The 18,841-nt window shown below is 44.4% G+C and overlaps 1 protein-coding gene across 5 annotated transcripts in view; it reads right to left on the bottom strand.

Moving 5' to 3' along the window:
- TRIM24 (tripartite motif containing 24) overlaps positions 1–18,841 on the bottom strand; it is a 129,778-nt gene that overhangs the window by 86,622 nt on the left and 24,315 nt on the right. Inside the window, exon 1 of one of the 5 annotated variants that reach the window (XM_054560662.1) lies at positions 3,776–3,881. The exons of the other annotated variants lie outside the window; for them this stretch is intronic. Within the exon in view, the coding sequence (XP_054416637.1) occupies positions 3,776–3,866 (91 nt within the window). The 5' untranslated portion in view covers positions 3,867–3,881. Of the gene's footprint in view, positions 1–3,775; positions 3,882–18,841 lie in introns of those variants that run through there. 5 annotated transcript variants of the gene reach the window in all.

Below are 18,841 nucleotides of genomic sequence, written 5' to 3'. Positions count from 1 at the left end.
AGACCATCCGCTCTGGGCAGCTTTCCCAAGCCTTGAGGGACTGATTTGCAATGAATGCTAAGCTTCTCCTGTCCCTTGCTGCCCATCTGTGGGTAATAAAACTGGACTTCACGTAACTTGTTGTGCTTATAAATGTTTTGACTCACTGGACTCAGGCAAGTAGTAAAAATACAGCCCAAGATATAGTGGGCTAAAATGGTAACCAGTACACAGTGAACATCCTTCATAATATGAAAACAGGAGGACTTAATATTCTCAGACAAAGCAGATTTCAGAACAAGGACTATTTACAAGAGATAAAGTGAGAACATGATAAAGGGGTTAACTCATCAAGACATAATCCTAAATGCATATGCATCTAATTAACAGAGCTTCTGAAAATATAATGTAGAAATTGATACAGCTAAAAAAAATTTTTAAAAAAGACAAATCCACATTACATTTGTTGATTTCAACTCTCCCCTCTCAGAAATCAATAGAGCAGTAGACAGAAAAATCAGTAAACATATAGAAGACTTGAACAAAAGAATCAAACCTGAGCCAACTGACATTTAAAAAAACAATGTGAGCAGGCCAGGCGTGGTGGCTCACACCTGTAATCCCAACACTTTGGGAGGCCAAGGCAGGAGGATCACCTGAGGTCAGGAGTTGAAGACCAGCCTGGTCAACATGGTGAAACCCCGTCTCTACTAAAGGTACAAAATTAGCCAAGCATGGTAGTGCATGCCTATAATCCCAGCTACTCGGGAGGAGGAGGTAGCACTGCTTGAACCCAGGAGGCAGAGGTTGCAGTGAGCTGAGATCACACCACTGCACTCCGGCCTGGCCAAACTCCGTCTCGGAAAAAAAAAAAAAAGAGAAAAAAAAAAAAAAAAATGTGAGCAGAAAGCACATTCTTTAAGCATGCATGAGATATTCACCAAGATATAACATATACAGGAAAATAAAACGTGTAAATAAATTTATAACTAAACCCACACAGGGGGCCAGGCACACTGGCCATGCCTGTAACCCCAGTACTTTGGGAAGCCAAAGTGGGAGGATCACTTGAGCTCAAGAGCTCAAGACCAGCCTGGCCAACATGGTGAAACCCTGTCTCTACTAAAAATACAAAAATTAACCTGGCGTGATGGCAGGCGCCTGTAATCCCAGCTACTCAGGAGGCTGAGGCAGGAGGATCGCTTGAACCCAGGAGGGAGAGGCTGCAGTAAGCCAAGATCGCACCACTGCACTCCAACCTGGGCAACAGAGCAAGACTCTGTCTCAAAAAAACATAAAAAATAAAATAAAAACAAAAATTAGCCAGGAGTGGTGGCATGTGATTGTGGTCCCAGTTACTCAAGTGAGTTGAATGACAGGATCAAGAGGCTGAAGTGGGAGGATGGCTTGAGCCTGGGAGGCAGAGGTTGCAGTGAGCTGAGATGGCGACACTGCACCCTAGCCTAGGTGACAGAGTGAGACCCTGTCTCAAAAAATAAATAAGTAAAAAGAAAAATAAAAACCACACAGGGTCAGGCACGGAGGCTCATGCCTGTAATCCCAGCACTTTGGACAGCCGAGGTAGGCGGATCACTTGAGCTCAGAAGTTCAAGACCAGCATGGACAACATGGTGAAACCCCATCTCTACAAATAAAAATAAAAAATTAGCCAGGTATGGTGGCGTGTGCCTATAGTCCCAGCTACTTGGGAGGCTGAGGTGGGAGGATGGCTTAAGCCCAGGAGGCACAGGTTGCAGTGAGCTGAGATTGCACCACTGCACTCCAGCCTGGGTGACAGAGCCAGACCCTGTCTCAAAAACCAACAACAGGCTGGGCGCGGTGATTCACACTTGTAATCCTAGCACTTTGAGAGGCCGAGGCGGACGGATCACCTGAGGTCAGGAGTTTGAGACCAGCCTGGCCAACATGGTGAAACCCTGTCTCTATTAAAAATACAAAAATTAGCTGTACGTGGTGGTAGGTGCCTAAATCCTAGCTACTTGGGAGGCTGAGGCAGGGAGATTGAACCCAGCAGGTGGAGGCTGCAGTGAGCCAAGATCAAGCTACTGCCCTCCAGACTGGGAGACAGAGCGAGACTCTTTCTCAAAAAAAAAAAAAAAAAAAAATGAAATTATAATTGAAAACCTTCCCATCGGCCAGGCGCGGTGGCTCATACCTGTAATACTGGCACTTTGGAAGGCCAAGATGGGAGGATTGCTTGAGCCCAGGATTTCAAGACCAGCCTGGGGAACAAGGTGAAACTCCTTCTCTACAAAAAAGATCCAAACCAAACCAACCAAACAAAAAACCTTCCCACGAAGAAAAGTCTAGACCCAAAGGGCTCCACTGGTGAATTCTATTCAATATTTAAAAAAGATAAGACCATCCCTAAGCAAACTCTTTCAGAAAAGAAATAATTCCAACCTTATTTTATGAGGCCAGTATTACCCTGATACTAAAATCGGACAGTCATTACAAGAAAAGAAAATTACAGAACAATCTCTCTCATAAACAAAAAGTAACAAAAAATGATTAACAGAACACTAGAAAATCAAACCCAGAAATACATAAAAATACATATACATCATGATTAAGCAGGGTTTATTCCTGAAATACAAGGTTGGTTCAGCATTCAAATAATTCATTATGTTAACAAAATAAGGGAGAAAAGCCTTATTTGATCATCTCAATATATCTGGAAAAAAAAATCTGAAAAATTTTGGCTGGGCACAGAGGCTCATGCCTGAAATCCCAGTGCTTTGCGAGGCTGAGGCAGGAGGATCACTACAGGCCTGGAGTTCAAGACCAGCCTAGGCCACATAGTGAGATCTCATCTTTACTAAAGAAAATACAATTAAAAAACGGGAAAAAAAATCTGAAAAATTCACCTATCCATAACAAACTTTCAAGAACCTAAGAACAGATGGAAACTTCTTCAACCTGATAAAGACCATCTCTGAAAAACCTATAGCTAATATATATTTAACGATGAAATACAGAATCCTTTCTGCTGTCACTGGGAAGAAGGCAAGGATGTCCACTCTTAGCACTTCTATTCAGAACTGTTTTAGTGAGTGCAAAAAGACACTATAAAAAATAAATAAATCCAGATTGGAAAGGAAGAAGTAAAACTATATTCACAGGTGATATGATTGTATATGCAAAAAATCCTAAAGCATTCCCAAAAAAAGCTACATGAAATAGGGGTAATATTAACCAAAGATATGCAGGACATGTATAGTAAAAACCACAAAACGAAGATTAAAGAAGACCTAAATAGAGACATTAAAAACATTATTAGATTGGTAGACTCAATACAGTTGAGATTTTCCATGTCTCCAAACTGATCTAAAGATTCAATGCAATCCCAATTAAAATCCCAGCAGGGGATAATTTTGTAGTAACTGACAAACTGATCCTAAAATTTAATGAAAATGCAAAAGACATAGAATAGCAATAACAATTCAAAAAATACCAAATTTGGAGGACTTATGCTACTTGATTTCAAGATTTACTATGGATAGAGCTACAGTAATCAGAGTGGTATTCGAGAAAGGAGAGAAATACAAACAATGAAACAGAATAGAGTCCAGAAACACATATACATATAGATTATATAACAAGTATTTAATCAGAGTCTCAAAAGGATGGACTGAGAGAAAATAAAATGGGCAAGAATTTTGTAGAAGTGAAGTAACAGAGCCTACAAGTTTCCCAAGTCTAATGACTCTCAAGTAGAATAAAAAGAAACTAACATCTAAATACATCACACTAGACTGGACATGGTGGCTCACACCTGTAATCCCAACATTTTGGGAGGCTGAAGCAGGAGGATTGCTTGAGGCCAGGAGTTTGAGACTAGCCTGGGCAAAACAATAAGATCCCATCCCTATAAAAAAAAAGATAAAGAAAATAAATATACCATCCTAAAACTGCAGAAATCAAAGACAAAGAGAAGCCTTAAATACAAAGAAAAAAGGATGAATTATCATGAAAAAAGACAAAAGTAGGCCTGTTAGCCTACTTTTGTCAGCTACAATGTAAGTCAGAAGACAGTAGAAGGCTGTCTTCCAAGTGCAAAAATTGCCTAACCAGAATCCTAAATCCAGCAGAAATATTGTTAAAGACTAAGATGCATTAGTTGAAACAGACTGTCAGAATCAATAATAAAATCCCACAATATGCTGCTATGTTGCCAGTTCGATACATTTTGTAGGTTCACTACTTTTAGAGTTTACTTTTAGTTTAGATATACACTTATTTTTGAATATGTAAAACATTTACATTGGTTCAAAAGTCAAAAACTTATTAAAAAGTGTAGCAAATTTCTCTTCCATCTTTATCACTCAATTCCATTTGCCCTACTTCACCTTCCCTATAAATAATCATTTTTATTTAAGCCGTGTTTTCTGGTATGCGAATATTTCTTTTTCCTTTTTCCTAGAAGTTCTTTTTGCAAAAAACATTGTACTGCATCTTTTTGTTGTTTTTGTTGTTGTTGTTGTTGTTGTTGTTGTTTTCACTTAACAATACATCCTGGTGATCACTCCATAACAGTGAATACTACCTGCATTCTTTTTTTCCCCACATGGTATGTACCTCAACCAGTCTTTTTTACAGCTTATTTCCCATCTTTTGCTATTACAATGATGACTCAATGAATAACTCTGTCTACATGTCACTTTACTAGTGGCAGATGTACCCTTAAAATAAATTCCTAGAAGTGGGTTTGTGGGTCAAAGGATAAAAAAACCTGCAATTTTGTTAGAAACAACCAAATATACTCTTGTTGGAAATGTATAACAATATCCAGTTTCTCAAAGTCTCAAAGAATATATTAACAAACATCTGGATTTTTGCCTGATAGGTGAAAAATAGCTATATTGGTATAGTTTTAGTTGACACACTCCTTATTGTAAGGTTTAACATCTTTCTTTTTGTTGTTGTTTCATCTTTTTTTCTTTTTTAAAACACAGAAGGGGTCTTGCTATGTTGCCCAGGCTGGTTTTGAACTCTTGCCATCAAGCGGTCCTCCTGCCTCAACCTCCCAAAGTGCTGGGATTACAGGCATGAGCCACCATTCATATTAATTACAGAAGTAATTCCAGACTAAGAGAAACATGGCCAGGTGTGGTGGCTCATGCCTGTAATCCTAATACTTTGGGAGGTCAAGGCGGGAGGGTCACTCGAGGCCAGCTGTTCAAGAGCAGCCTGGGCAACACAGTGAGACCCTGTCTCTATTTTAAAAATAATAACACCAGGCGCAGTGGCTCACGCCTGTAATCCCAGCACTTTGGGAGGTGGAGGTGGACAGATCACCTGAGGTCAGGAGTTTGAGACCAGACTGGCCAACATGGTGAAACCTCGTCTCTACTAAAAATATAAAAATTAGCTGGGCATGATGGCAGGCGCCTGTAATCCCGGCTACTTGGGAGGCTGAGGCGAGATAATCGCTTGAACCCAGGAGGCAGAGGTTCCAGTGAGCTGAGATCGCGCCATTGCACTCCAGCCTGGGCAATAAGAGTGAAACTCCATCTCCAAAATAATAATAATAACTACAACAACAACAATAATAAACAGATATAAAGGGCATTTTTGGGAAAAGGGGAAAAATGGAAGATGGACTTGAATTAGACTATTGGGAAATAATACCTATTTTAGACAGCTGTGTAAGGTTATTGGTATCATCAAGGTGACTGTCTTACCTTTGGTAAGAGACTGGCATGCATAAACCAGCTACCATGACCCATTCCATAGTCCTGTTGCAACATGGGGACAGTGTTCCTAGAATGGCTCACTGTTGCTATAGTGAACAGTAAAGACTTTGTGCTCTAAAATGCTGGGGTGTGATTTAATTGGTATGGCAGTTCCCTGAGGATCAGCAGAGATGGTTGGCTATATTTGACCCCCTTAGGCTTACGGCGGCTTCTCTGATGACATCTATCAGAACACTTAAAAAGGAATGCACACTATTTTTTAAAAATCTAGACATCTTAAAATACGAGACGCTGCAAGCAGATACAGAGATAATGGGACAGAAACTTCAGTAACACACATAACAAGGAACAAAGACTTCCCAAAAATCGCTTGGAAAAGTCACTATACTAATAGACAACTTCAGACCTCAACAAACAACAAAATAAATCCCTGAGTAGAAGGAGAATCTGTTTTCCAGAGTTACCAACACATTATAATACTTAAACTATTTGGTTCTCAACAAACAAATTATATATCATAGAAAGCACATAGCTGGTTCATAGGAAAAAAATAATTTGACAGAAAACTATCCCTGGGACAGCCCAGACAGTAAAACTACTAGTCAAAGATGTTAAATCAACTGTCTCAAATATGCTCAGTGAGATAAAAGAAACTATGCACAAAGAGCTAAAGAATATCAGAAGAGTATATGAACAAACAGGGAATGTCAGTAAAGAGACACACATTATAGAAAAGAACCAAAAAGAAATTCTGAAGCTGAAAAGCCCAAGAGCTAAGACGAAAAATTCATACAGCAGTACAATGGCAGATTTGAGCAGGAAGAAGAAACAGCAAACTTGAAGATAAAATAATTGAAATTATCCAGTCTGAAGATTAAAATGAAAAAATACAGAAAAAATTAACAGAACCTAAGGCACCTGTGGAACACCATTGACCAAGTCCTAGAAGAGAAAGAGGCAAAAAACATATGGAATAATTAATACCTAAAAACTTCCTAAATTTGATGAAGAACATGAATCCATGCATGTAAGATGCTCAATAAGCTCCAAGCAGGATAAACTCAGATATTGTTACTGCGGTAACTTTACAACTATAATTTTCCAACGTCTAAGGGATGGCTTATTTTTGCTTGTTGATGGCTGGCACAGTCCATTTGAGACTTTCCCCAAACTATTCTGCAAGAGCAGTAGCCTCTCCCTTCATCAAGCACTCCCCTGGCACCACAGACTGAAAGTTGATTCTGGTCATTTTTTCCAGTTTACTGGTTGTTTCAATGTACGGATTAACTCCTAGAAATTCCTACTCTGCTACTTTGCAGGATGTCCCCTTCACCAAAATTAAAACTACAGTACATCAAAGGACATTATCAAAACGGTAAAAAGACAACCCACAGAATGGGAGAAAATATTTGCACATCATGTATCTTGTAAGTGCTTGGTATCCAGAATATATAAACTTTTACAACAAAAATTCAAAAATAGGTAAAGAACTTGAATAGACATTTATTTTCTTTTTTTTTTTTTAGAGACAGAGTATTACCCTGTTGCCCAGGCTAGAGGACAGTGATACAATCACAGCTCACTGCAGCCTCCACCTCCTAGGCTCAAGTGTTCCTCCTGCCTCAGCCTCCTGAGTAGCTGGGACTACAGTCATGTACCACCATGCCTGGCTAAATTTTTTTACTTATATTGTTGTAGAGACAGGGTCTCCCTTTGTTGCTCAGTCTGGTCTTGAACTCCCGGGCTCAAGTGATCCTCCCACTGCAGACTCCCAAATAGCTGGGATTATAAGTGTTGAGCCGCTGTGCCTATCTGACATTTCTCCAAAGATTATCAAAAAAACCCAGCAACCAACAAGCACATGAAATGATTTTCAACATCATTTGGGATATGCAAATCAAAACCACAATGAGATTACCACTTCACACCCACTAGCGATGGCTCTCATCCAAAAAATTAAATAAATAAAAGGAAAAATACATGTTGTCCAAGATGTGGAGAAATTATAACTCTTGTGCACTGCTGACACGATGCAAAATGGTGGAGCTGCTGTGGTAAGAGTTTGGTACAGTTCACCAAAAAGCTAACAGCCATTCTACTCCTATACACCCAAAAAGAACTGAAAACAGGGACTAACAGATACTTGGACACCAATGTTCACAGCAGTATTATTCATAAGAGCTAAAGAGTGGGCAGCCTAAATATCCACTAAAAGATCAATGTGTAAATAAAATGTGCTATACCCTTACAATGGAGTATTATTCACCCATAAGAAGTGAAATCTGATATATGCTACGCTATGGATAAAACTTGAAAATACTATGCTAAAGGAAATAAGTCAGACCAGAAAAGGACAAATATTGTATAATTCTATTTTTAAGAGGTTCTAGAATAGGCAAACTCACAAGGACAGAAGGAAAGAGGAGCAGCACGATAGCAGTTGTCAAGAACAAGCGCCTTATGAAAGGCAGCAAAGGGAGCCAAGGAGGTAGTTGATCCATTTTCTTAGAAAGATTGGTATGATGTGAAAGCTCCTGCTATGTCCAAGAAATATCAGAAAGACACTAGTCACCACAACAAAGGAACAAAAATTGCATCTGATGGTCTCAAGGGTTATGTGTTTGCAGTGAGTCTTGTTGACGTGCAGAATGATGAAGTTGCATTTAGAAAATTCAAACTGATTACCAAAGATGTTCAGGGCAAAAACTGCCTGACTTAACTTCCATGGCATGGGTCTTACTCCAGGACAAAATGTGTTCCAGGGTGAAAAAATGGCAAACCATGACTGAAGCTCATGTTGACATCAAGACTACTACTTATGATTACTTGTTTCATTTGTTCTGTATTGGTTTTACTAAAAAAACCAACAATCAGATATGGAAGATCTCTTATGCTCTGCACCAACAGGTCTGCCAAATCCAGAAGAAGATGCTGGAAATCATGACCTGAGAGGTACAGACAAATGACTTGAAAGATGTGGTCAATACATTGATTCCGGATAGCACTAGAAAAGACATAGAAAAGGCTGGCCAATCTATTTCTCCTCTCCATGATGTTTTCAGTAGAAAAGTAAAAATGCTGAAGAAGCCCAGGTTTGAACTGGAAAAACTCATGGAGCTTCATAGTGAAGGTAGCAGTTCTGGAAAAGCAACTGGGGATGAGATACGTGCTAATGTTGAATGAGCTGTTGGATATGAACCACAGTCCAATAATCTGTTTTCTAATTGTGGCAAATAAAAAGTTCTATTTGTGAAAGCAGAAAAGAGGTTACCAGGGGCTAGGAGGAAGGGGCAATAGGGAGGAGTTCTTGCTTAACGGGTAAAGAAGTTCTGCTCAGAGAAAAGCTGAAAATTCTAAAACCCAGAGCGCCTCTTCTCCAAAAGATCACAGCTCCTCGCCAGCAACGGAACAAAGCTGGACGGAGAATGACTTTGACGAGTTGACAGAAGTAGGCATCAGAAGGTTGGTAATAACAAACTTTTTCGAACTAAAGGAGGATGTTCAAACCCATCACAAGGAAGCTAAAAACCTTGAAAAAAGATTAGACGAATGGCTAACGAGCATAAACAGTGTAGAGAAGACCTTAAACGACCTATGGAGCTGAAAACCATGGCATGAGAACTAGGTGATGCATGCACAAGCTTCAGTAGCCAATACGATCAAGTGGAAGACAGGGTATCAGTGATTGAAGATCAAATGAATGACATGAAGCGAGAAGAGAAGTTTAGAGAAAAAAGAGTAAAAAGAAATGAACAAAGCCTCCAAGAAATAAGGGACTATGTGAAAAGACCAAATCTACATCTGATCGGTGTACCTGAAAGTGACAGGGACAATGGAACCAAGCTGGAAAACACTCTTCGGGATATTATCCAGGAGAACTTCCCCAACCTAGCAAGGCAGGCCAACATTCAAATTCAGGAAATACAGAGAACACCACAAAGATACTCCTTGAGAAGAGCAACCCCAAGACACATAATTGTCAGATTCACCAAGGTTGAAATGAAGGAAAAAACGTTAAGGGCGGCCAGAAAGAAAGGTCAGGTTACCTACCCACAAAGGGAAGCCCATCAGACTAACAGTGGATCTCTTGGGAGAAACTCTACAAGCCAAGAGAGTGGGGGCCAATATTCAACACTCTTAAAGAAAAGAATTTTCAACCCAGAATTTCACATCCAGTCAAACCAAGCTTCATAAGTGAAGGAGAAATAAAATCCTTTATAGACAAGAAAATGCTGAGAGATTTTTGTCACCACCAGGCCTGCCTTACAAGAGCTCCTAAAGGAAGCACTAAACATGGAAAGGAACAACCAGTACCAGCCACTGCAAAAACATGCCAAATTGTAAAGATCATCGATGCTAGGAAGAAACTGCATCAACTAATGGGCAAAATAACCAGCTAACATCATAATGACAGGATCAAATTCACACATAACAATATTAACCTTAAATGTAAATGGGCTAAATGCCCCAATTAAAAGACAAAGACTGGCAAATTGGATCAAGAGTCAAGACCCATCAGTGTGCTATATTCGGGAGACCCATCTCACATGCACAGACACACATAGGCTCAAAATAAAGGGATGAAGGAAGATCTACCAAGCAAATGGAAAGCAAAAATAGCAGAGGTTGCAATCCTAGTCTCTGATAAAACAGACTTTAAACCGACAAAGATCAAAGGAGACAAAGAAGGCCAATACATAATGGTAAAGGGATCAATTCAACAAGAAGAGCTAACTAACCTAAATATATACGCACCCAATACAGGAGCACCCAGATTCATATAGCAAGTCCTTAGAGACCTACAAAGAGACTTAGACTCCCACACAATAATAATGGGAGACTTTAACACCCCACTGTCAACATTAGACAGATCAATGAGACAGAAGGTTAACAAGGATATCCAAGACTTGAACTCAGCTTTGCACCAAGCAGACCTAAGAGACATCTACAGAACTCTCTACCCCAAATCAACAGAATATACATTCTTCTCAGCACCACACTGCAGTTATTCCAAAACTGACCACATAGTTGGAAGTAAAGCACTCCTCAGCAAATGTAAAAGAACAGAAAGCACAACAAACTCTCTCAGATCACTGTGCAATCAAATTAGAACTCAGGACTAAGAAACTCACTTAAAACCGCACAACTACATGAAAACTGAACAACCTGCTCCTAAATGACTACTGGGTACATAACAAAATGAAGGCAGAAATAAAGATGTTCTTTGAAACCAATGAGAACAAAGACACAACGTACCAGAATCTCTGGGAAACATTTAAAGCAGTGTGGGGAGGGAAATTTATAGCACTAAATGCCAACAAGAGAAAGCAGGAAAGATCTAAAATTGACATCCTAACATTACAATTAAAGGAACTAGAGAAGCAAGAGCAAACAAATTCAAAAGCTAGCAGAAGGCAAGAAATAACTAAAATCAGAGCAGAACTGAAGGAGATAGAGACACAAAAAACCCTTCAAAAAATTCATGAATCCAGGAGCTGGTTTCTTTTGAAAAGATCAACAAAATAGATAGAACACTACCAAGACTAATAAAGAAAAAAGAGAAGAATCAAATAGATGCAATAAAAAATGACGAAGGGGATATCACCACCAATCCCACAGAAATACAAACTACCATCAGAGAATACTATGAACACCTCTACAGAAATAAGCTAGAAAATCTAGAAGAAATGGATAAATTCCTGGACACATACACACTCCCAAGAATAAACCAGGAAGAAGTTGAATCCCTGAATAGACCAATAACAGGCTCTGAAATTGAGGCAATAATTAAGAGCCTACCAACGAAAAAAAGTCCAGGACCAGACATATTCACAGCCAAATTCTACCAGAGGTAGAAGAGGAGCTGGTACCATTCCTTTTGAAACTATTCCAATTAACAGAAAAGCAGGGAATCCTCCCTATCTCATTTTATGAGGCCAGCATCATAAATCTGCCAAGCCGGGCAGAGACACAACAAAAAAAGAGAATTTTAGACCCATATCCCTGATGAACATTGATGTAAGAATCCTCAATAAAATACTGGCAAATCGAATCCAGCAGCACATCAAAAAGCTTATCCACCATGATCAAGTGGGCTTCATCCCTGGGATGCAAGGCTGGTTCAACACACGCAAATCAATAAATGTAATCCAGCATATAAACAGAACCAAAGACAAAAACCACATGATTATCTCAATAGATGCAGGAAAGGCCTTTGACAAAATTCAACAGCCCTTCATGCTAAAAACTCTCAATAAATTAGGTATTGATGGAACGTATCTCAAAATAGTAAGAGCTATTTATGACAAACCCACAGCCAATATCATGCTGAATGGGCAAAAACTGGAAGCATTCCCTTTGAAAACTGGCACAAGACAGGGATGCCCTCTCTCACCACTCCTATTCAACATAGTCTTGGAAGTTCTGGCCAGGGCAATCAGGCAAGAGAAAGAAATAAAGGGTATTCAATTAGGAAAAGAGGAAGTCAAATTGTCCCTGTTTGCAGATGACATGATTGTATATTTAGAAAACCCCATTGTCTCAGTCCAAAATCTCCTTAAGCTGATAAGCAACTTCAGCAAAGTCTCAGGATCCAAAATCAATGTGCAAAAATCACAAGCATTCTTATACACCAATAACAGACAAACAGAGAGCCAAATCATGAGTGAACTCCCATTCACAATTGCTTCAAAGAGAATAAAATACCTAGGAACCCAACTTACAAGGGATGTGAAGGACCTCTTCAAGGAGAACTACAAACCACACTGCTCAACGAAATAAAAGAGGACACAAAGAAATGGAAGAACATTCCATGCTCATGGATAGGAAGAATCAATATCGTGAAAATGGCCATACTGCCCAAGGTAATTTATAGATTCAATGCCATCCCCATCAAGTTACCAGTGACTGTCTTCACAGAACTGGAAAAAAACTGCTTTAAAGTTCATATGGAACCATAAAAGAGCCCGCATTGCCAAGACAATCCTAAGCAAAAAGAACAAAGCTGGAGGCATCACGCTACCTGACTTCAAAGTACCCTACAAGGCTACAGTAACCAAAACAGCATGGTACTGGTACCAAAACAGAGATACAGACCAGTGGGACAGAATACAGGCCTCAGAAATAACATCAGACATCTATAACCATCTGATCTTTGACAAACCTGACAAAAACAAGAAATGGGGAAAGGATTCCCTATTCAATAAGTGGTGCTGGGAAAACTGGCTAGCCATATGTAGAAAGCTGAAACTGGATCCCTTCCTTATACCTTATACAAAAATTAATTCAAAATGGATTAAAGACTTAAATGTTAGACCTAAAACCATAAAAACCCTAGAAGAAAACCTAGGCAATACCATTCAGGGCATAGGCATGGGCAAGGACTTCATGACTAAAACACCAAAAGCAATGGTAACAAAAGCCAAAATAGACAAATGGGATCTAATTAAACTAAAAAACTTCTGCACAGCAAAAGAAACTGCCATCAGAGTGAACAGGCAACCTACAGAATGGGAAAAAATTTTTGCAATTTACCTATCTGACAAAGGGCTAATATCCAGAATCTACAAAGAATGTAACTTTACAAGAAAAAATCAAACAACTCCATCAAAAAGTGGGCAAAGAATATGAACAGACACTTTTCAAAAGAAAACATGTATGCAGCCAACAGACACATGAAAAATGCTCATCATCACTGGTCATCAAAGAAATGCAAATCAAAACCACAATGAGATACCATCTCACACCAGTTAGAATGGGGATCATTAAAAAGTCAGGAAACAACAGGTGCTGGAGAGGATGTGGAGAAATAGGAATGCTTTTACACTGTTGGTTGAAGTGTAAACTGGTTCAACCATTGTGGAAGACAGTGTGGTGATTCCTGAAGCATCTAGAACTAGAAATAACATTCGACCCAGCGATCCGATTACTGGGTATATACCGAAAGGATTATAAATCATGCTGCTATAAAGACATGCACATGTATGTTTATTGTGGCACTACTGACAATAGGAAAGACTTGGAACCAACCCAAATGTCCATCAGTGATAGACTGGATTAAGAAAATGTGGCACATATACACCGTGGAATACTATGCAGCCATAAAAAAGGATGAGTTCATGTCCTTTGTAGGGACACGGATGAAGCTGGAAACCATCATTCTGAGCAAACAGAAAACCAAACGCCGCATGTTCTCACTCACAGGTGGGAACTGAACAATGAGAACACTTGGACACATGGCGGGGAACATCACACACCGGGGCCTGTCATGGGGTGAGGGGATGGGGGAGGCACAGCATTAAGAGAAATACCTAATGTAAATGACGAGTTAATGGGCGCAGCAAACCAACATGGCACATGCATATATATATAACAAACCTGCACCTTGTGCACATGTGCCCTAGAACTTAAAGTATAATTAAAAAAAAAAAAAAAGTTCTTCTCAGGATGATGAAAAAGTTCTGGAAATAGCAGTGAAAGTTACAGAACACTATGAATGTACTTAATGCCACAGAATTATATACTTGAATATGATTAAAGTAGTAAATTTTATGTTATGTATATTTTACTACTGTAAAATAAAAGTACTGGAAACATTGACAAGGCATAGTAAAATATTCCCAAATAAAATAAAAGGAAATTAATAAAGTGAAATAGAACTATTAATGTATTTTTTCAAAGAAACCAATAAAATTGAAAATCCATATTGAGGAAAGAGAAAGAAATAGGGAAGGCCTATAAAATCAGCACCGGGAATGAAAAAGAAAATTCATAACTTTAGATGACACAGAGAAAGAATTACCAAGAGGTTATTATCAACTACCTATACCAATAAAATTGAAAATTTATATAAAATGTACAAATTCCTAGAAAAAAAGAAACTGTCTACCATAATATCTCAAGTAGAAGAGTCCTATAGATAAACCTTTACGAAAACTGAATCCGGAGTTAAAATCTTCCCACAAAGAAAGGCCCAGTCCTTGACTGCTACCATATATTCAAGAAATACTTTAATTCCAATCTTACACAAATTCCTTCAGGGAAATTAAATAAGTAGCACTCTGTAATTCATTTTATGAAGTTCACCTAACTCTACAAGAAAACTCATAAGGGCAGTATTACAAAGAAAAACTACAGGCCAAGGTAATTCATAAACATAAAAGCAATAAACAAAGTATTAGCAAACCAAATCCTACAGCATGTGAAAAGAATAATATACCATCACTAAGTAGACTTCTGCCTAGGAAAGTAAGTTTATTTTACTATTAGAAAATCAATTCTTAGAACTCACCACCTAACAGATTAAAGGAAACATTATGCTTTCACTAGATACATAAGAAAAAGTATATTTAAAAAAAAAATCGTCCCCTCTCCCCTCTCCCCTCTCCCCTCTCCCCTCTCCCCTCTCCCCTCTCCCCTCTCCCCTCTCCCCTCTCCCCTCTCCCCTCTCCCCTCTCCCCTCTCCCCTCTCCCCTCTCCCCTCTCCCCTCTCCCCTCTCCCCTCTCCCCTCTCCTTTCTTCGGTCTCCCTCTCCTTCTTTTTTCGGTCTCCCACTATTATCGAAGCTGGACTGTACTGCCATGATCTTGGCTTGCTGCAACCTCCCTGCCTCGGGCTCCTGTGACTCTCCTGCCTCGGCCTGCCGAGTGCCTGGGATTGCAGGCGCGCGCCGCCACGCCTGAATGGTTTTTGTATTTTTGGTGGAGACGGGGTTTCGCCGTGTTGACCGGGCTGGTCTCCAGCTCCTGGCCTCGAGTGATCTGCCTGCCTCGGCCTCCCGAGGTGCTGGGATTGCAGACGGAGTCTCGCTAACTCAATGCTCAATGGTGCTCAGGCTGGAGTGCAGTGGTGTGATCTCGGCTCGCTGCAACCTCCACCTACCAGCCTCCTGCCTTGGCCTCTTAAAGTGCTAAGATTACAGCCTCTGCCCCGCCGCCACCCCGTCTAGGAAGTGAGGAGCATCTCTGCCTGGCCGCCCATCGTCTGGGATGTGAGGAGCCCCTCTGCCCGGCCGCCCTATCTGGGAAGTGAGGAGCGCCTCTGCCCGGCCGCCCATCATCTGGGATGTGAGGAGCGCCTCTGCCCGGCTGCCACCCCGTCTGGGAGGAAGTGAGGAGCGCCTCTGCCCGGCTGCCCCGTCTGGGAGATGAGGAGCACCTCTGCCCGGCCGCCCCGTCTGGGAGGTGAGGAGCGCCTCTGCCTGGCCGCCACCCCGTCTGGGAGGTGAGGAGCGCCTCTGCCTGGCCGCCACCCCGTCTGGGAGGTGAGGAGCGCCTCTGCCTGGCCGCCACCCCGTCTGGGAGGTGAGGAGCGCCTCTGCCTGGCCGCCACCCCGTCTGGGAGGTGAGGAGCGCCTCTGCCTGGCCGCCACCCCGTCTGGGAGGAAGTGAGGAGTGCCTCTGCCCGGTTGCCCCATCTGGGAAGTGAGGAGCGCCTCTGCCTGGCCGCCACCCCGTCTGAGAAGTGAGGAGCGCCTCTGCCCGGCTGCCACCCCATATGGGAAGTGAGGAGCGCCTCTGCCCAGCCGCCCCGTCTGGGAGGTGAGGAGCGCCTCTGCCCAGCTGCCCCGTCTGGGAGGTGAGGAGTGCCTCTGCCCGGCCGCCCCGTCTGGGAGGTGAGGAGCGCCTCTGCCTGGCCGCCACCCCGTCTGGGAGGAAGTGAGGAGCACCTCTGCCCAGCTGCCCCATCTGGGAAGTGAGGAGCGCCTCTGCCCGGCTGCCACCCACTATGGGAAGTGAGGAGCGCCTCTGCCCAGCCGCCCACTCTGGGAAGTGAGGAGCGCCTCTGCCCGGCCGCCCACTCTGGGAGGTGAGGAGTGCCTCTGCCCGGCCGCCCCGTCTGGGAAGGGAGGAGCGCCTCTGCCCGGCCACCCCGTCTGGGAGGTGAGGAGCGCCTCTGCCCGGCCGCCACCCCATCTGGGAGGAGGTGAGGAGCGCCTCTGCCCGGCCGCCCCGTCTGGGAAGTGAGGAGCGCCTCTGCCTGGCCGCCACCCCGTCTGGGAGGAAGTGAGGAGCGCCTCTGCCCGGCTGCCCCATCTGGGAAGTGAGGAGCGCCTCTGCCTGGCCGCCCCGTCTGGGAGGAAGTGAGGAGCACCTCTGCCCAGCTGCCCCATCTGGGAAGTGAGGAGCGCCTCTGCCCGGCTGCCACCCACTATGGGAAGTGAGGAGCGCCTCTGCCCAGCCGCCCACTCTGGGAAGTGAGGGGCGCCTCTGCCCGGCCGCCCACTCTGGGAGGTGAGGAGCGCCTCTGCCCGGCCGCCCACTCTGGGAGGTGAGGAGGGCCTCTGCCTGGCCACTCCGTCTGGGAAGTGAGGAGCGCCTCTGCCCGGCTGCCACCCACTATGGGAAGTGAGGAGCGCCTCTGCCCAGCCGCCCACTCTGGGAAGTGAGGGGCGCCTCTGCCCGGCCGCCCACTCTGGGAAGTGAGGAGCGCCTCTGCCCGGCCGCCCACTCTGGGAGGTGAGGAGGGCCTCTGCCTGGCCACTCCGTCTGGGAAGGGAGGAGCGCCTCTGCCCGGCCGCCCCGTCTGGGAGGTGAGGAGCGCCTCTGCCCGGCCGCCACCCCATCTGGGAGGAAGTGAGGAGCACCTCTGCCCGGCCGCCCCGTCTGGGAGGTGAGGAGCACCTCTGCCTGGCCGCCACCCCGTCTGGGAGGAAGTGAGGAGCGCCTCTGCCTGGCTGCCCCATCTGGGAAGTGAGGAGCGCCTCTGCCCGGCCGCCCACTCTGGGAGGTGAGGAGCGCCTCTGCCTGGCCACTCCGTCTGGGAAGGGAGGAGCGCCTCTGCCCGGCCGCCCCGTCTGGGAGGTGAGGAGCGCCTCTGCCCGGCCGCCACCCCGTCTGGGTGGAAGTGAGGAGCACCTCTGCCCGGCCGCCCCGTCTGGGAAGTGAGGAGCGCCTCTGCCTGGCCGCCCCGTCTGGGAGGAAGTGAGGAGCGCCTCTGCCTGGCTGCCCCATCTGGGAAGTGAGGAGCGCCTCTGCCCAGCCGCCACACCGTCTGGGAAGTGAGGAGCGCCTCTGCCTGGCCACCCCGTCTAGGACGTGAGGAGCGCCTCTGCCCGGCCGCCCAGTCTGGGAAGTGAGGAGTGCCTCTGCCCGGCCGCCCTGTCTGGGAAGTGAGGAGCGCCTCTGCCCGGCCGCCCAGTCTGGGAAGTGAGGAGTGCCTCTGCCCGGCCGCCCAGTCTGGGAAGTGAGGAGTGCCTCTGCCCGGCCGCCCTGTCTGGGAGGTGAGGAGCGCCTCTGCCTGGCCGCCACCCCGTCTGGGAGGAAGTGAGGAGCGTCTCTGCCCGGCCGCCCCGTCTGGGAAGTGAGGAGCGCCTCTGCCCGGGCGGCCCCGTCTGGGAAACGAGGAGCGCCTCTGCCCGGGCGGCCCCGTCTGGGAAGCGAGGAGCGCCTCTGCCCGGCGGCTCCGTCGGGGAAGTGAGGAGCGCCTCTGCCCGGCCGCCCCGTCTGGGAGGAGAGGAGCGCCTCTGCCCGGCTGCCCTGTCTGGGAGGTGTACCCGACAGCTCCGAAGAGACAGCGACCATCGGGAGCGGGCCATGAGGATGATGGCGGTTTTGTTGAAGAGAAGGGGAGGAAGTGTGGGGAAAGGAAGGAGAGATCAGATTGTCGCTGTGTCTGTGTAGAAAGGGGTGGGCATAGGAGACTCCATTTTGTTCTGACTAGGAGAAGTTCTTCTGCCTTGGGATGCTGTTGATCTATGGCCTTTCCCCCAGCCCCATGCTCTCTGAAACATGTGCTGTGTCAACTCAGGGTTAAATGGATTAAGGGCGGTGCAAGATGTGCTTTGTTAAACAGGTGCTTGAAGGCAGCATGCTCTTTAAGAGTCATCACCACTCCCTAATCTCAAGTACCCAGGGGCACAAACACTGCAGAAGGCCGCAGGGTCCTCTGCCTAGGAAAACCAGAGACCTTTGTTCATGTGTTTATCTCCTGACCTTCTCTCCACTATCATCCTATGACCCTCCCATATCCCCCTCTCCGAGAAACACCCAAGAATCATCAATAAATACTTCATAAATTAAAAAAAAAAAAAAAAAATCTAAGGCCAGGTGTGGTGGCTCATGCCTATAATCCCAGTACTTTGGGAGGCCTAGATGGGTGGATCACCTGAGGGTAGGAGTTCCAGACCAGTCTGACCAACATGGTGA

Source organism: Pongo abelii, chromosome 6 (assembly GCF_028885655.2).
Source record: "Pongo abelii isolate AG06213 chromosome 6, NHGRI_mPonAbe1-v2.0_pri, whole genome shotgun sequence".
Classification (NCBI taxonomy): domain Eukaryota; kingdom Metazoa; phylum Chordata; class Mammalia; order Primates; family Hominidae; genus Pongo; species Pongo abelii.
Note: the sequence above shows the minus strand (reverse complement) of the source record. Positions and strands in the feature narration are given on the sequence as shown.